Genomic DNA, 14,348 nt, shown 5'->3' on the forward strand with positions numbered 1-14,348 from the left:
GGCTACGGGTGAAGCGTGCGAGGCAGCCACCACCCCAGGGTGAGACAGGCCTGATCCTAAGAGCAGACATTCCTCCAAGGACACATGAGAACCACAGGCCTGGGTCGCTGGCCACCACACGCTACCCGCAGAGCCTGCAGTGGGGGGAGCGGGGGCAATCGGAGGGCGAGCGCGACACATTTGGCATCTCCTGAAAACCAGGCAAACAGGACAGAAGACGATATGGAAATGTTGGCTTCTCAGCTGCTTCAGCCAACCCTCAGGACGGAGGTCCTCACTTGTCCTGCCACTGGCTGCTTCTTCAGACGGTGGGCTTGCTAGTAACCAAAGGATTCTGCGTGCGAGCTGGGTGAAGGCAAGGCCCACGTCTACATGCCACTGTCTCCCCAATATCTAACAGGTCAGAGGAGCTCGCTGAACCCCGAACTGGCAGGGCTTAGCACAGGAGGTTTCACACTGAGACCTTTTGCCTTTGTGTGTGTGCTTGGGCGTGTCCGACTCTTTGCGACCCTGTGGACCGTAGCCCGTTAGGCTCCTCTGTCCACGGATCCTCCAGGCAAGAATCCTGGAGTTGGCCTGCCATTTCCCCCGTCAGGGGATATGCTTCTCCTCATTCATCTGTAAGAGCTGACGCTACAGTGAAGGCTCTTGGTGGAACCAGTCCTAACAGGGAAGAAAAGGAATTTCCTAGGCCCTCCAAAGGTAGATAATTTCCCTTTTGACAACCATAAACTGTCCCTTCAGAGACCCAAAGGTGTTAGGCGTGAGGGGTAGGGGAGAATCAGGGCCACCCGCGCTGCCCCCTGTCCTCACTGTGGTCTGGAGGGGAGGGAGGTGATGGATGGATGAGATGTTGTTTTTTGCAGCAGCTGGCGGAGCCGTCTCCTCCTCTCTTCCTCCCCGCCTCCTCCTCCTCTGAGTCACTGTCCAGCCACCAGCAATAGGCAGGGAGGGGAGGGAACCCGGAGCTGAGGTTCTCCTTGGCAAGACAGCCCTGACCCCAGAGATAATACTCTGGGTCACCGGGTCAAATCCTCCCCCTGGTAGCTGGCTGAGTGCTTTGAAAACAAAGGTACCAGAGATGCTTTTTTTCTCGGTTTTGTTTTTGAAAGATAAGAAAAACAGCATCTCGCCCTATACCCACTGTGGAGCATCACAAGGTGAACCAAACTGATGAGCAATTCTGAGCTGCTGCTCCCACACTGAGGCCCCGAATTCTCTCCCAGCTGCCTGGGCTGCTGCGGCTATCATGGTAGTTTGAGGTCTCTGAAACTGTCTGATGTGTGGTTCACGGGCAAAATCACACCACCGCACAGACTGGAGGGGAAGGGGGCAGGGGGCTGGTTTTTCTGTTTAAACTCCAGAGAGGCCTCCCAGCTACCTGCAGGTAAACCCCAAGAGCAGGATGGAAGCTGCTGCTGCAGCTGTCACCCTGGCACTGTGACGGGTGACGGTGACAGGACCTGCCTCTTTGTCACTTTCTGTTTGGTTTTTGCTTAGGCTTCCCTGGTGCCTCAGATGGCAGAGAATCTGCCTGCAATGCTGGAGACCTGGGTTCTATCTCTGGGTCTCGGAGTTTTTCCCTGGAGGAGGAAATGGCAACCCACTCCAGTATTCTTGCCTGGGAAATCCCATAGACAGCAGAGCCTGGAGGGCTAGAGTCCACGGGATGGCAAAGAGTTGGACACCACGGAGCAACTGACACTTTCACTTTGCTTAGTGATGTGCACAGAAAACAACATTTACCGAACATTTCCGATAGGCCAGGCACCGTGAGAAGTACTTTATACTGATTACCTCACTTAATGTCCACAGAAAAAATCTTAGAGACATCTAAGATGAACATGATTCCCACTTTCCCAATGAGAGCACCGAGAGCAACCCAGGAGTTGCTTAGCTTACATAACTATTTAGGTGAGGAGGCCAGGTTTGAACCTGGGTAGCCTGACTCAAATGTTATACTGTTAATCACTGAGTTATGTTGCCTCGCATCATCTCCTGCTGCTATCTTATGAATAGAATCAGAGGATGGGGAAGGTGGAAGGAACCTTCAGTGACAGTCTGATCTAAAGTTTGGATGGATGAAGAAAAAGGAGAGCCTGAGAGAACAGTCTTGCCCAAGATCACACGGCTTGATACTGTCCTTCTCCTGGTTGCCTGCGCTCTCCTCCAGGGCTGCCTTTAGCATTTTCGAGCACCTGTTAAGTGGACGGTGGTAGGTGGTGTGTGTGGCGGGGAGGAGGTGGCAAAGTGTAGAGTCAAGAGGCACTCGGTTTCTCCGGGCCTTGGTTTCCTAACCTGTAACATGATGAGCAGAACTAGAAACACCCCGGCTCAAAGCCTCTAATACTCGGAGAGTCTGTGACTCCGGGTCATTAAGAATCTTATTAGGAAACCAGACGATTACACATAAGAAAAAGTACATGTAACCACAGTCATGTAGGCTATATTATCACAAGACAGTCATGACTGATTGCTGAATGAACAAAACAACCAGGCGGTGATTACTACTGATGTTCAGTGGAGGGAGAGGACCCTGTATCCAGGAAGACATCCTAGAAAATACTTAAGCTGGTCTTCAAGAATGAGTAGACACGAGAAAAAGAAGGATTTTCCAGGAAAGAAAAATGACAGGAGGGGAAGAGGAATAGGATTGACCACCAATATTAACAAGACCCAGAAAACAGTGCCAAAGGAGCTACCTAGGTCAAACTATGGTTAAGAGGGCAGAGACCCATCTAGACCTGTATTGCATTTTTGACTACCCCATGGCCTTAGGCAAGTCACCTGATTCCCACCTTGAAGGGCCGTTGTAAAGTAAGGAGTCCCAAGTACATGGTAGATCTTCTATAAATAATAGTTAACAGCAACAATGTAGATTTTCCATCCTGTGTTTTCCAGGTCACCAATACAACCTCATCTGTAACACTCTTCTGCCCTCTCAGTGAGCCTTACGTTTCCATGTAGCCCAGAGATCACAGGTTCCCTGAATGTTGTGATCTCAGTAGGCTTCTTCTCCCTATCCTTAGCACCCAGCCTAGGCCTGGCATGTCATCTGAAACACAAAAAAATATTACTGAAATGAACAATCAGCATATGATAGTGGATTCCAGTCAGGTCCCCAAATATAAACAACCGAAGAAGCAATGGTGCAGCTTTACCATTCCAGAGACCTCGAGAGTGCTGGCGCTCCAACAAAACATGGGGATGGGGTTCTGCTTCCACCGCCTGCTTCCCAGGGAGAGGGCCCTGCTGAAAAGAGTTTGGATTTTCACAAGGAACAAAGCTTGCAATCACCGGTGTCCTTGCTGAAGGCCAACACACAAATGCACAAACCAATCTTAGGATTGGAACCTTACAGGCATCTGCAAACCGCAGAGTTAATTTTCAGGGTACGCCTCATAGCTCAAGTCAACATTTCCTTTTGGTATTTAAAGCAACCACATAGAAAGGACCGCATTTGAGCAGATTTGTGCTCCAGCTGCCTGCAGTCTGCAGCAAACAACACAAGATGATTCACTCGACTTGATCTCCAGCAGCTCCTTTGATAATAAATTGGTGAGCAATTCTGCTTATGCCCAGATCATTAATTTTCACAGAGTGTAGGACAGGTCTGCCTCCCATCCAAAAAGTGTGACTTCCTGAACTCAGTTCCTCTTGTTCGTTGCTATAAATGAAAGAGCGAATTTTTCTAAGCCCTAGAATGCTCACAGCTCTTTCCTAAGCAGTGGTCACAGTCTGCACCTGATGATCACCACGTGCATGAACCACCGTTCCCTCAGGTCTGGTTTCTTCTTCAGTAGTTCACCTACGACACCGTGATATCTGCCATCTGAAAGTCAGGCTCTGGTCAGGGCATTACATGCTCAAAAGCCTTCAGTGGCACCCAACTGCCAGCAGAATAAAGTACCAACTTCTTTTCTCCCAACAACCTGACTTCAATCCATATTCACACAGTTCCTCACTATGTGACCCAAAAGGATGGCCCCTCCCCACACACTCCGGGCCTTCACTTCTTTGTTCATGATGCTCCTTTTACAAGTCCCTCCCCATCCACTTCCACACATCTAGGTTCTTGCTTCAAAGGACATCACTCCTACCAAGTCTTCCTAGAACTTTTGTTTCTAGAAAGATAGACCTTAAGGGTTTTTCATCAAGAATCCTTTGAGAATCTAATGAAAGCTATGGAACCTTCCCTAGAAAAATATACATAAATGTAGAATTAAACATACAATTTCAGGGACCCTTTGAAGTCAGTTCAGAGACCCCAGATGTAGAGCCCCTTATTCTGTCTTTCTCTGAGAGAGCTAACAAGTTATTTGCACAGATACTCCCTGGAAATTGGCCAGTATTTAAGAGCTGTGCCAGGGGCCAGAAACACAAAGATGACATCACAATCACCTCCATGAGTAGTTCACAGGCTACTGGGAGATATGCATCATTACACTGTGATAAATGCTTTAAGATAAACATAAGGTGTGGGATTCCCTGGTGGTTCAGGGGTTAAGATGTGGCACTTTCACTGCTGGTGCCCAGGTTCAAGCCCTGGTCAGGGAACTAATATACCATAAGCCTTGAGGCACAGCCAAAAGAAAGAGAGAGACAGCACCTAAGATAAACATCAAGTCAAAGACAGTCATTCTACTGTATCTGAAGGGGATTGGTCCACTTCACAGATCAAAAAAATCCACCTCACAGATCAAAATTCAAGGATGCTGAAATCCCTTATATAAAATGGCATAGTATTTGCATATAAGCTAGTAGATTCAAGTTGGAACCTATGATAAGGAGTTTGGGGGCTTCTCTGGTGGTCCAGGGGTTAAGAATTTGCCTTCCAATGCAGGGGACACAGGTTCAATCCCTGGTTGGGAAGCCAAGATCCCATGTGACTCATGGCCAAAAAAATAAAATATAAAACAGAAGCAATATTCAATAAAGACTTTTTTGAATAAAATTAAAGACATAAGGTGTCTTTAATTAAATAAAAGTTAAAATAATAAAATTAAAATAAAGACAGAAGTCAATAAAGACTTTAAAGATCTTCAGGACCCAGGAATTGAACCAGGGTCTCCTGCATTGTAGGTGGATTCTTTACCAACTGAGCTATGAGCCACCAGGGAAGCCCTCTATATATGTGTATAATTCGTTAAATTGTTCTAAGGAAAAAAAAGGGGGGTGGATGACTTATCTGCCTGCCAATGCAGGAGACGCTGGAGATGCAGGTTCAGTCCCTGGGTTGGGAAGACTCCCTGGAGTAGGAAATGGCAACCCACTGCAGTATTCTTGCCTGGAAAATTCCATGGACAGAGAGCCTGGCAGGCTATAGTCCATGAGTCCAAGAGTAGGACACGACTGAGTGTGTGCATGCATGCGCATACACACATGCACACACATACATACACACCCCACAACTAGTACAGTGCGCCACCACCCCACAATACATATTTATTCATGCAATAATAGAACACGGCCAATGAAACAGTGACCAAGTTACAGGCACAGGCCCCACTGCCATCACCCACGTGTACCAGAGGCCTCTGATATCCAGGGAAGGTGGTCCCAACTCTGAACAATTATGCTACACAAATTATACCAGCCTAACTTATGATTTATCTTACCCTGAATTGATTCAGTCTCTGCCCCATGGGGAGAAGATACTGTAAGAGATGATATTTTATAATCTATAATCTCTTTTCACCAAGAAACACTATAACCACATTCCTTTGTTTGGAGATTTGCTGTATAGACATGGTTCACCTGCCACCCCTTCCTGGGTGGTCAACAGCTCATCTGCAACCCCACCCCCACCCCACACCGCTCCCCCGCCCACCCCCCAAGAACTAACACTTCATTAGCAGGAGATTAGAGCTTTCAAAGATCAAACAGTTGAGCAAAAGAAGCTTTAGGTTGGATATGCGATTCTCTTTACAAAAGCAAAATTTATTGTGTCTTTAAACTAGGGTACTGGCGTATGTTGGAACACTTCCATAATTTATCACTTCTGCCTTCACTGCACCTCAGAAATGCTCTTTAGGAAACTGACAAACATGTGACAGTGTTTTGCAAACATTGCAAAAGAAGCAAAGGCACCCGCTGTTTGGCATGGGTCCCAAAGTGGCGATTGTTCTCAACCTTTTGTTTCTTAAAACCCATCAATCACTCTAGTCCTGGGTCTCCAAGATTTTAGAAACAAAAACGGACACTTTTAATGAGACAGACATTTACATGTTTATATGCAATCTGCCTTTTTCCCCTCCTGCTAGAATGAAAAACTAATTTTACTAAATTTGTGTGGGTTTTTTTTGGTAAAAAATAACTGTCATCACTGGATACCAAAACTGCTCAACTAATAAAATTACAATCTGATATATTTTGCAAATTAGGTAAGCTAACAGAATTATCTTCAAGACCCATGTCTTACTGCATGTGTTCTTTAGGAATTATGCCATTTAATGTGACACAGTGGTCACTAATATAACTAATACAATCCAATGCTTATTATAACATTTTCCAGGGCACTTAGAGAAAAAGAAATGTGTAGTTTTGTTTTTTTTTTAGAAATTCTGTTCCTGTATTTATTTTTCACATGAGGTTTTCAGGACAAAAATAACTGCATTAACATTTTGGAGAGATAGTTTTATTATCTATTAAAGACAAGCTGGCGGGTGGTGGGAATGAAGACAGATACATCCTTGACAGGTAGAGTTGACAGGACTGGACGGTACCCTGCTTTTGTCCACAATCTCTAAGTCATCATTGTGCTGGGGGAAAAAGACTTTTGGGAGCCCTGGTGTAGAACACTGTGTTGAAATGGGCAAGTGGGCCTCTCAGCTGCCACTAGGTCAATACAAGACTTCAGAGCACCTTCCTCCCTGCCACTTTTCTCACAGTGATGCTGCATTTAGTGTCTAGGCAGGAAGGAAAAACCCAAAGGCCACCAGTGTGAGCCCAAAGGAACTCCACAGGGAACAAAAAGAACCTGCTCCCTAATGAGGCTGCAGCCTCACAAGAAGGCCCAGCTGCTCCCACGCTGAGCAGTGCAGGGGGGTGAGGTGGAGACCGGGCTGGGTACCAGCCTCCGACACCTTCCCTCTAAGGACCCAGGGCGCTTAGGGCAACCTGTGTCCCGGAATGAAGCCAACGTGCCCAAGTGGGTTCACGGTAGATTAGTCCAATTCACCATTCTTAAGTGGCCTCCCTGCCAGCCTCTCCAAGGGCTAGCAGGAAGCAGGTGAGGGAAGGACGAAAGACAGGTTTTCAGGAAAGGCTTTGTGAAGATCCAGGTTGCCGTGATAGATAGCATCCACCGAAGTGAGCATTAGATTGTTTTCACTGGGGGGGGGGGGGGCAACTGCTCTGATGGAAAAGCTATTATTATTTTATAACCAAAGTGTATTTTTATACTGTGACTTGCACCATTAAGTGAGAAACAACAGCGTGAGCAATTCCTCGTGCCAACTCAAAATACCTATGAGTGCAAACACTTCAGCATTTAGACCACAACACCCCCTAAGAAAGCAATTGTAGGAGGCCTCAGCACATTCCCTAGATAGCTCTGTCATCGATTCAAAAAGCAGCATCCCCTCCCGGCACCCCCCCATCCCCAGCATCCTACAGAGCAAATGCTGTTACCTTTCTGCCAACACACACAGCCTTGCTGTCCTCTTCTTAGCCTTGCAAATCCAACTCCTGTGCTCCACGTTCTAAAGCAAAACTATCTTGGTATAAAGTCAATTTGCTTGGTGTCAGGCAGTAACAATCCTGTCCACCCATCTCCTTGCCTTTTTTTTGTGGGGGGGACATCAAGACCAAGAGAAGCAAAGGGACGACTTTATATTTGCAAAGAGCTTTGTGATTTGCAAACCACCCACACATCCATGATCTCATCCAGTCTCATAACAACCCAGTGAGGTAAACCTGCTCCCCCGACACTCAAATAAGGTAGGACCTACCTCCTAGGGCTGTTAGGGCCATGGCACGTAGTAAGCACACAACAAGTGCTAACTGCTAGCCATCGACACAGCAAATGTTACTCATTTTATTGGTGAGAAAGTGAGACACAGAGGTTGGACAGCTGATTCCAGGCAACGAACGAGGCCTCTAGGAATCTAGAGAGAGCTGGGAAGACAGAAAGCCCAGTGCAGGAGTCTTTCTACCACCATATCAAAACGGACCCTAATTGTTTAAGACCCGACAACTACACATTTCCATGGAGGCTTAGCTACGTTGATAAGAAGGAAGCCTGAAGTCCCGATTCTGTTCCCAGCTCTCTGCTGGCCCCGGAGCTTTAGTTCTCTGCACCTTTGTGTCGCCTTCTCCATAGTGAAGGCAGACTCACTTAAAACAAAACAAAAACCCAAACAATGGAATGTCAAGCTTCCAGATGAAAGGCTCTATTACAAGGACAAAGTATCATTTAATTACACTGCTGCTCCAGTTAGTTGCTTCCCAGCTCCTAACTCCCACTGGGTGGATTCTGAAACCGCATAGGAGATTATGTCAAGAGGGGAGAACAGGAGAAACATTCTCTCCCTGAACTTTCTTAAATGGAAGAGAGAAACAAAATGAAAAGAAAGGCCTGTTTTCCAGGGAGGGGGCTGGGGCAATGATCTTTCCGTTAAGCGGACTTGCATAAGAAATCTATAGATTATTTAACGCCGGGGGTGGCTGTGGAATGAAATAAAGGAATCTTTGTGCGATGCCAGCCACAGTTCCCTCGCTTTCCCCGCAGTCAGGAATTTAACCCAGCTCTTTAAATCATCAAGCCCCAATGCGCCCCATCTGTGCACCGATTGTAGCCAATGAAACTAAAGCCTGTGCTGACTTTGGCCTGGACTTGTGAAGGAGGCTTTCTGCCCCAAAAGGTGTAGGAAGCAGGACATCAAGTCTTTTTTTGCTCATCACTTGTCTTCTCCCCAGGCCCAACAAGAGCCATCCATCTGTTTATCTGATCATTTATTGAGCTCTTGACGTGGGCCAGGTTCTGACCCAAACATACAAAGCTCACAGGATATGGCCCCAGGAGGAAAAGGATGTGTAAGAACTCCTCGGAGAGAGGAAGGAGGTAAAGAAAAATGACAGCCCAGTGATTAAAACTCTATGCTTCAGAAATGCAGGGGTTATGGGTTCGATTCCTGGTCGGGGAACTAAGATCGCATAATAGTGTGCAGCATGGCCAAAAAAAGAAAAATGGACGCTCCTGGCTGAGGCACAGAGGCCTGAGATACCCCTATCTGCAAATCCAGGGAAATACTGCTGGATATGCCAAGAGGTTAGAACAGTAAGCAACGAACCCTAACTCTAAAGCTAGGCTCTGCCAGATCAGCTAAGGCCATGAAAAAAGTTAGTGAGGCTGCAGGTACATCAGCGAGTAAGGCTTTGAAGGTTGAATTTTATTCTAACTTCAGGATTTTAAGCAGAGGACCTGCAACATCTTTACACTTTGAAAAGATCCTTGTGGCTCTTCTCGGAAATATGCTGTAAGATGCATGAGTGAAAGTAAGGAGGCCAGTTAAAAAGAGCTCATTGCTGGAGTCCAGACAAGGGAAGATGGTGAAAACTGGCCAGATTTGAAATATCTTTTTTGAGGGCAGAGCTAACAGGACTTACCTGTGGATTGGATATGAGGACTGGGTGCAGGGGGAGGGGGAAAGGGGGCAGCAATGACCCTTTGGCTTAAAACTGAGCATTCAGAAAACTAAGATCCATGGCATCTGGTCCCATCACTTCATGGCAAATCAATGGGGAAACAATGGAAACTGACAAACTATTTTTGAGGGCTCCAAAATCACTGCAGATGGTGACTGCAGCCATGAAATTTAAAAGACACTTCCTCCTTGGAAGAAAAGCTATGACCAACCTAGATAGCATATTAAAAAGCAGGGACATTACTTTGCCAACAAAGGTCCATCTAGTCAAAGCTATGGTTTTCCCAGTAGTCATGTATGGATGTGAGACTTGGACTATAAAGAAAGCTGACAGCCGAAGAATTGATGCTTTTGAATGATGTTGGAGAAGACTCTTGAGAGTCCCTTGGACTACAAGGAGATCCAACCAGTCCATCCTAAAGGAAGTCAGTCCTGAATATTCATTGGAAGGACTGATGCTGAAGCTGAAACTCCAATACTTTGGCCACCTGATGGGAAGAACTGACTCCTTGGAAAAGACCCTGATGCTGGGAAAGATTGAAGGCAGGAGAAGGGGACGACAGAAGTTGAGACGGTTGGATGGCATCACTGACTCCATGGACATGAATTTGAGTAAACTCCAGGAGTTGGTGATGGACAGGGAGGCCTGGTGTGCAGCAGTCCATGGGTTGCAAAGAGTCGGACATGACTAAGCAATTGAATTGAACTAGAACATTAAGCAAGGAACCCTAGTTCTAAAGCTAGGCTCTGCCAGATCATCCAAGGCCATGTGCACCAGGCCACAGAGGTAAGACATCACTCTGACAGCCAATACCACCCCCACATACTTCCTTCTGCTCATCTTACAAGGCCCAGCTCAAATTTCTTCCAGAAATTCTTCCCGAACACACTCAAAGTCATTGCCCTCTCTTCTTTGAGAACTCAAGACTTGAGTTCTTGGACAACTTGTATGCGTCTCAACTTCTCCATCCATGTAATATATGACTAGCATCACCTACCTCAAAGGCGTCTTAGGAGGGAATGAGTGAGGTACTATTTATACAGTGTTAGGCAGCAGTCCTCTGTACTTGGAAGGTACCTACACACAGTTTACGGTTACCTCCATTTCTTAGGACACACAGCACCTCTCCCTGAAGTTAAAAAGACATCTTGGCTTCCGCTTTCTCTGGAGACTTCCAGGAACAGGACAACTCACATGTTTTTCCCCTCCAAGCTTGCAGGCCCCCTTCCAAAGCAAAGAGGACTGACCACCTCTCTCCTCTCACTGACACAGCCTCCCCACACCCAAACCTCCAGACTCAGGGGGTTCCCAAAAGATCCAAGAGCAATCTGAGACAAGATGAGTGGGCTGACAGGGGAGGAAGCTATAGGCTGGCCGGAACACGAACGGCGCTGAGGAGAGTGAGCAGCAAAGACCTAGAGAAGGGCCGGCGGGCCCGAGGCCTGGCCTCCGAGGGCTCCGGGGTTCCAGCTCTGGGGTGACCCCAGAGCCTGGGAGGGGCCTAGGAGGAGCCGCTCCAGCCGCAGCCCTGACTCGCGGGTCGCCGCCACCAGACGCGGCTGCTGGCGCGGCTCCCCCGCTTCCTGTCAGCCCGGCCAGCTGGACGGCACTCTCTGTGGCGGCCGGCCCTTCCTCCCTCCGGCGGCGGCGCACCGAGCCAGAGGCCGGGAGCGGGCGCCATCTTTTCTAGCACCTCTTGTAAACAGATCAAGAACACTGGTTTTTTTTTTTTTTTAACTTAGTCTGAGTTAGCATAAAAGTTTCTTTTTTTTTTTTTTTCACTTTAACGATATGAAGTCTACATTCTTCAAGTGTGAAAGTGAAAGTGTTCGTCGCTCAGTCATGTCCGACTCTCTGAGACCCCAGGGACTGTAGCCCGCCAGGCTCCTCCGTCCATGGAACTCTTCAGGCAAGAGTACTGGAGTGGGTAGCCATTCCCAAAGAATGCTTTTTTGTTTTATTTAGAAGATAATTACTTTACAAAATTGTGATGGTTTTTACCACACATCAACATGCACGAGCATCAGGGACAGGTATGTCCCCTCCCCGCTCCCTGCGCACCCCACCCCTCAAGGCTGCCACAGAGCACTGGCTTTGGGGTCCCTCGGAGCCAGCTCCCACGGGCCACCTATAAAGGGACAAGTCCCCCCTGAGCTGTTTTTCCTTTTCATACAGCCTAGCAAAGCTGTTTCTCCTCCCTTGGGAAGTCAGAGCCAGGAGGGAGGGAGCACCCCTGAGAACGCTGCTTGCAGGAGCCGGGGTCTGGACTCCCACTGGGACACTCGGTTGTTTGAATAATAATCCCTCACCCCAGCTTTACGGAGCAGTTGCCAAGGCTCCTCAGGGAAAACGGGGTTCCCATCTTCTGATTGTTATCAAATGTCATGCCATGTTACCTCATGTAGAAGCCCTGAAGGGACCCACAAGCCAGTGGGTCAGCTTTCACCAAGCCACTTGTGACTCACCCAGAGGTCGGTCACCCACTTTAGTAACTAAACCAGCTGGTAACCGTCCCCGGGAGCTTAAAAAGCAATATTCCCTCTCATTTCGGCCATTAACTGCTCTACCTTTCTCTCTCCTACCTACCACCTTTCTCAGAAGTCCTTTCCAGGCGGGCAGCCCCCGCGTTGAGTTCATCTGCCAACCCAGGCCAAGCCAGCTGGCTGCAAGGCTCCAATCACTCCTTGGCCCCTCTCCCCACGACCTGGGGATGTCAACAGGGATGACACCCATTTTCCAAAGTTGCAGATTAAACTAGTACTATATCTACCCCCCCACCCCAACTCCGAGTTCTTTCTTAGTTTTGAGTGAGACAGCCATGCAGATCCGCCCTCCCTGGACAGAAGGAGGAATACAAACGTCCCGGGCCCTTTGGGAGAGCTTGTCCACGTCTGCGAACCCAGAAGCGCCCTCCCCCGAGGTCGGCAAGGAGGGCCTGCTGCGAACATGTACCTTGGAAATAAGTTCATCGTGATTGGCCAAGTGGGCTCTGCAGTGAATGCAGCTGTAGGTCCGGTGGCAAGAAGGCAGATAAGCCTGGAAAGTCTTGGATCTGGTCATCTTCACCATTGGCGCTGCTGAGCGGGGGGTGAACTCTGGGGTGGCCCACGAGGCACTCCCACAGGACGGGTCGCACGGGAAACACCGAAAGACGCAGGTAAAGGCCGTGGTTTGGCGGGGGGTGGGTGTGCGGCAGGCTCCACACACTGGTGATGTCTTCAGAGGAAGGACCCTCAAGCAGAGGTCTCGGGCTGGTTCTCAGCAGCCTGCAGGGCCAAGATAAGCGAATATCATTAGCTAGATGGAGCTGGGCTTCCTGTAAAGCCAGCAGAGTCCAGCTGCCACCCGAGAGAGGGCAGCATTTACAGCACAAAAAGATCCCCCTTCTGCGTTCCTGCGCTGTGCCAAGATGCCCAACGAGTAAGAAAGAAACCGGTGGAGATCCCACGGTTGCTGCAGTTCTAGAGCTGGAGATTCAGAGTCGACTCGGGGCTCTCAGGAGTTATTCTACCAACGTCCAGCAAACTGGCATGATCACCACCCCCAGGAAGTTTCCTAGACGTGGTGGTTGTTTAGCCACTAAGTTGTGTCTGATTCTTTTGCAACTCCATGGACTGTAGCCCACCGGGATCCTCTGTCCATGGGATTTCCCAGGCAAGAACACTGGAGTAGGTTGTCATTTCCTTTCTCCAGGGGATCTTCCCAACTCAGGGATCAAGCTTGCATTTCCTGCATTGCAGGCAAACTTTTTGCTGCTGAGCTACGAGGGAAACTCACAGCTATAGAAAAGGCCAGGCTTAAAGATATGCCACCTACAGCACAGGGAGAGGACCCTTGGGGGTCTCATTCTCCTGATCCAGTCAAGAAGAATGACTTTCCTACAGTCAACAATTCACAGATAGATGTGTATTCAACTCCAAATGCCAGGAGTCCTCCAGCAGTTGAAGTCACCATCTGAAGAGGCAACAAACCCCACGGTCCCTTGTGCGTATAAACAAAACACAGGATACAAAGGATTAAGTTCCCAACCAAGAGGATCCCTCATGGCCAGGCAGTCCTTGTGAGAAATGATTCTCTTTGTAATACCTTGTTCAGAAGGAGATGCTCAGTGCATTTGTTTTTAAGCAAGTAAAATGAAGGCAACTAATGGCAGAATCAGACTCCTGCATCTCAAATTCACAATAACAGTGAGTCTGACCAGAATTTCTCTTCAACACTCAAACTTTCCATTACTCACCCCACAGTACCAAGTATTTCTTCTACCACAGCCTCAGCTTTGTGATTCCCATGGAGAACAAGGACATGAAGAGGGGTGGCTCCCGGGGTATGTCCAGTTAAAGGTCTGAGGGCAAAACCCCAAGGGCTGAGACCCATTCTGCTTCTCTGCGGCTCACAGACCTGAGGCTTCTGGATCTACCTATTCCCTGGGCTTCACTCTTCACTAACGGGGGTGGTGTTCCCACTTGCCTACCTCCCAGGAGAGCCAGAGTGTTAATTAACGCCTGCGTCATGCTTTGAAGATAAAATTATTTAGAGAGACGGGGGAGGAAGACAAACAAAATCAGATCTTCCTTGCCGCATTATGCCTGGGATCCATCTGGATGTTCGGACAAAGCCCGCCAATCACAGTCTTTTCCCTCTAGACCTCCACTGGAACCAAATCTTCAGCACGAAAGCCGCCCTCCTCCCTGGCATCCTTC

General features: G+C 48.2%; 1 protein-coding gene across 3 annotated transcripts in view; it reads right to left on the reverse strand.

The window, feature by feature from the left end:
* YPEL2 (yippee like 2) overlaps window positions 1-14,348 on the reverse strand; it is a 64,548-nt gene that overhangs the window by 29,307 nt on the left and 20,893 nt on the right. For all 3 annotated transcript variants that reach the window (XM_065910389.1, XM_065910392.1, XM_065910390.1), the window contains exon 2: window positions 12,601-12,914. In XM_065910389.1, coding sequence (XP_065766461.1) covers window positions 12,601-12,717 — 117 coding nt within the window. In that variant the 5' untranslated portion in view covers window positions 12,718-12,914. The remainder of the gene's footprint in view (window positions 1-12,600; window positions 12,915-14,348) is intronic.

The sequence above is a fragment of the Muntiacus reevesi genome, chromosome 18, assembly GCF_963930625.1.
Source record: "Muntiacus reevesi chromosome 18, mMunRee1.1, whole genome shotgun sequence".
Lineage (NCBI taxonomy): Eukaryota > Metazoa > Chordata > Mammalia > Artiodactyla > Cervidae > Muntiacus > Muntiacus reevesi.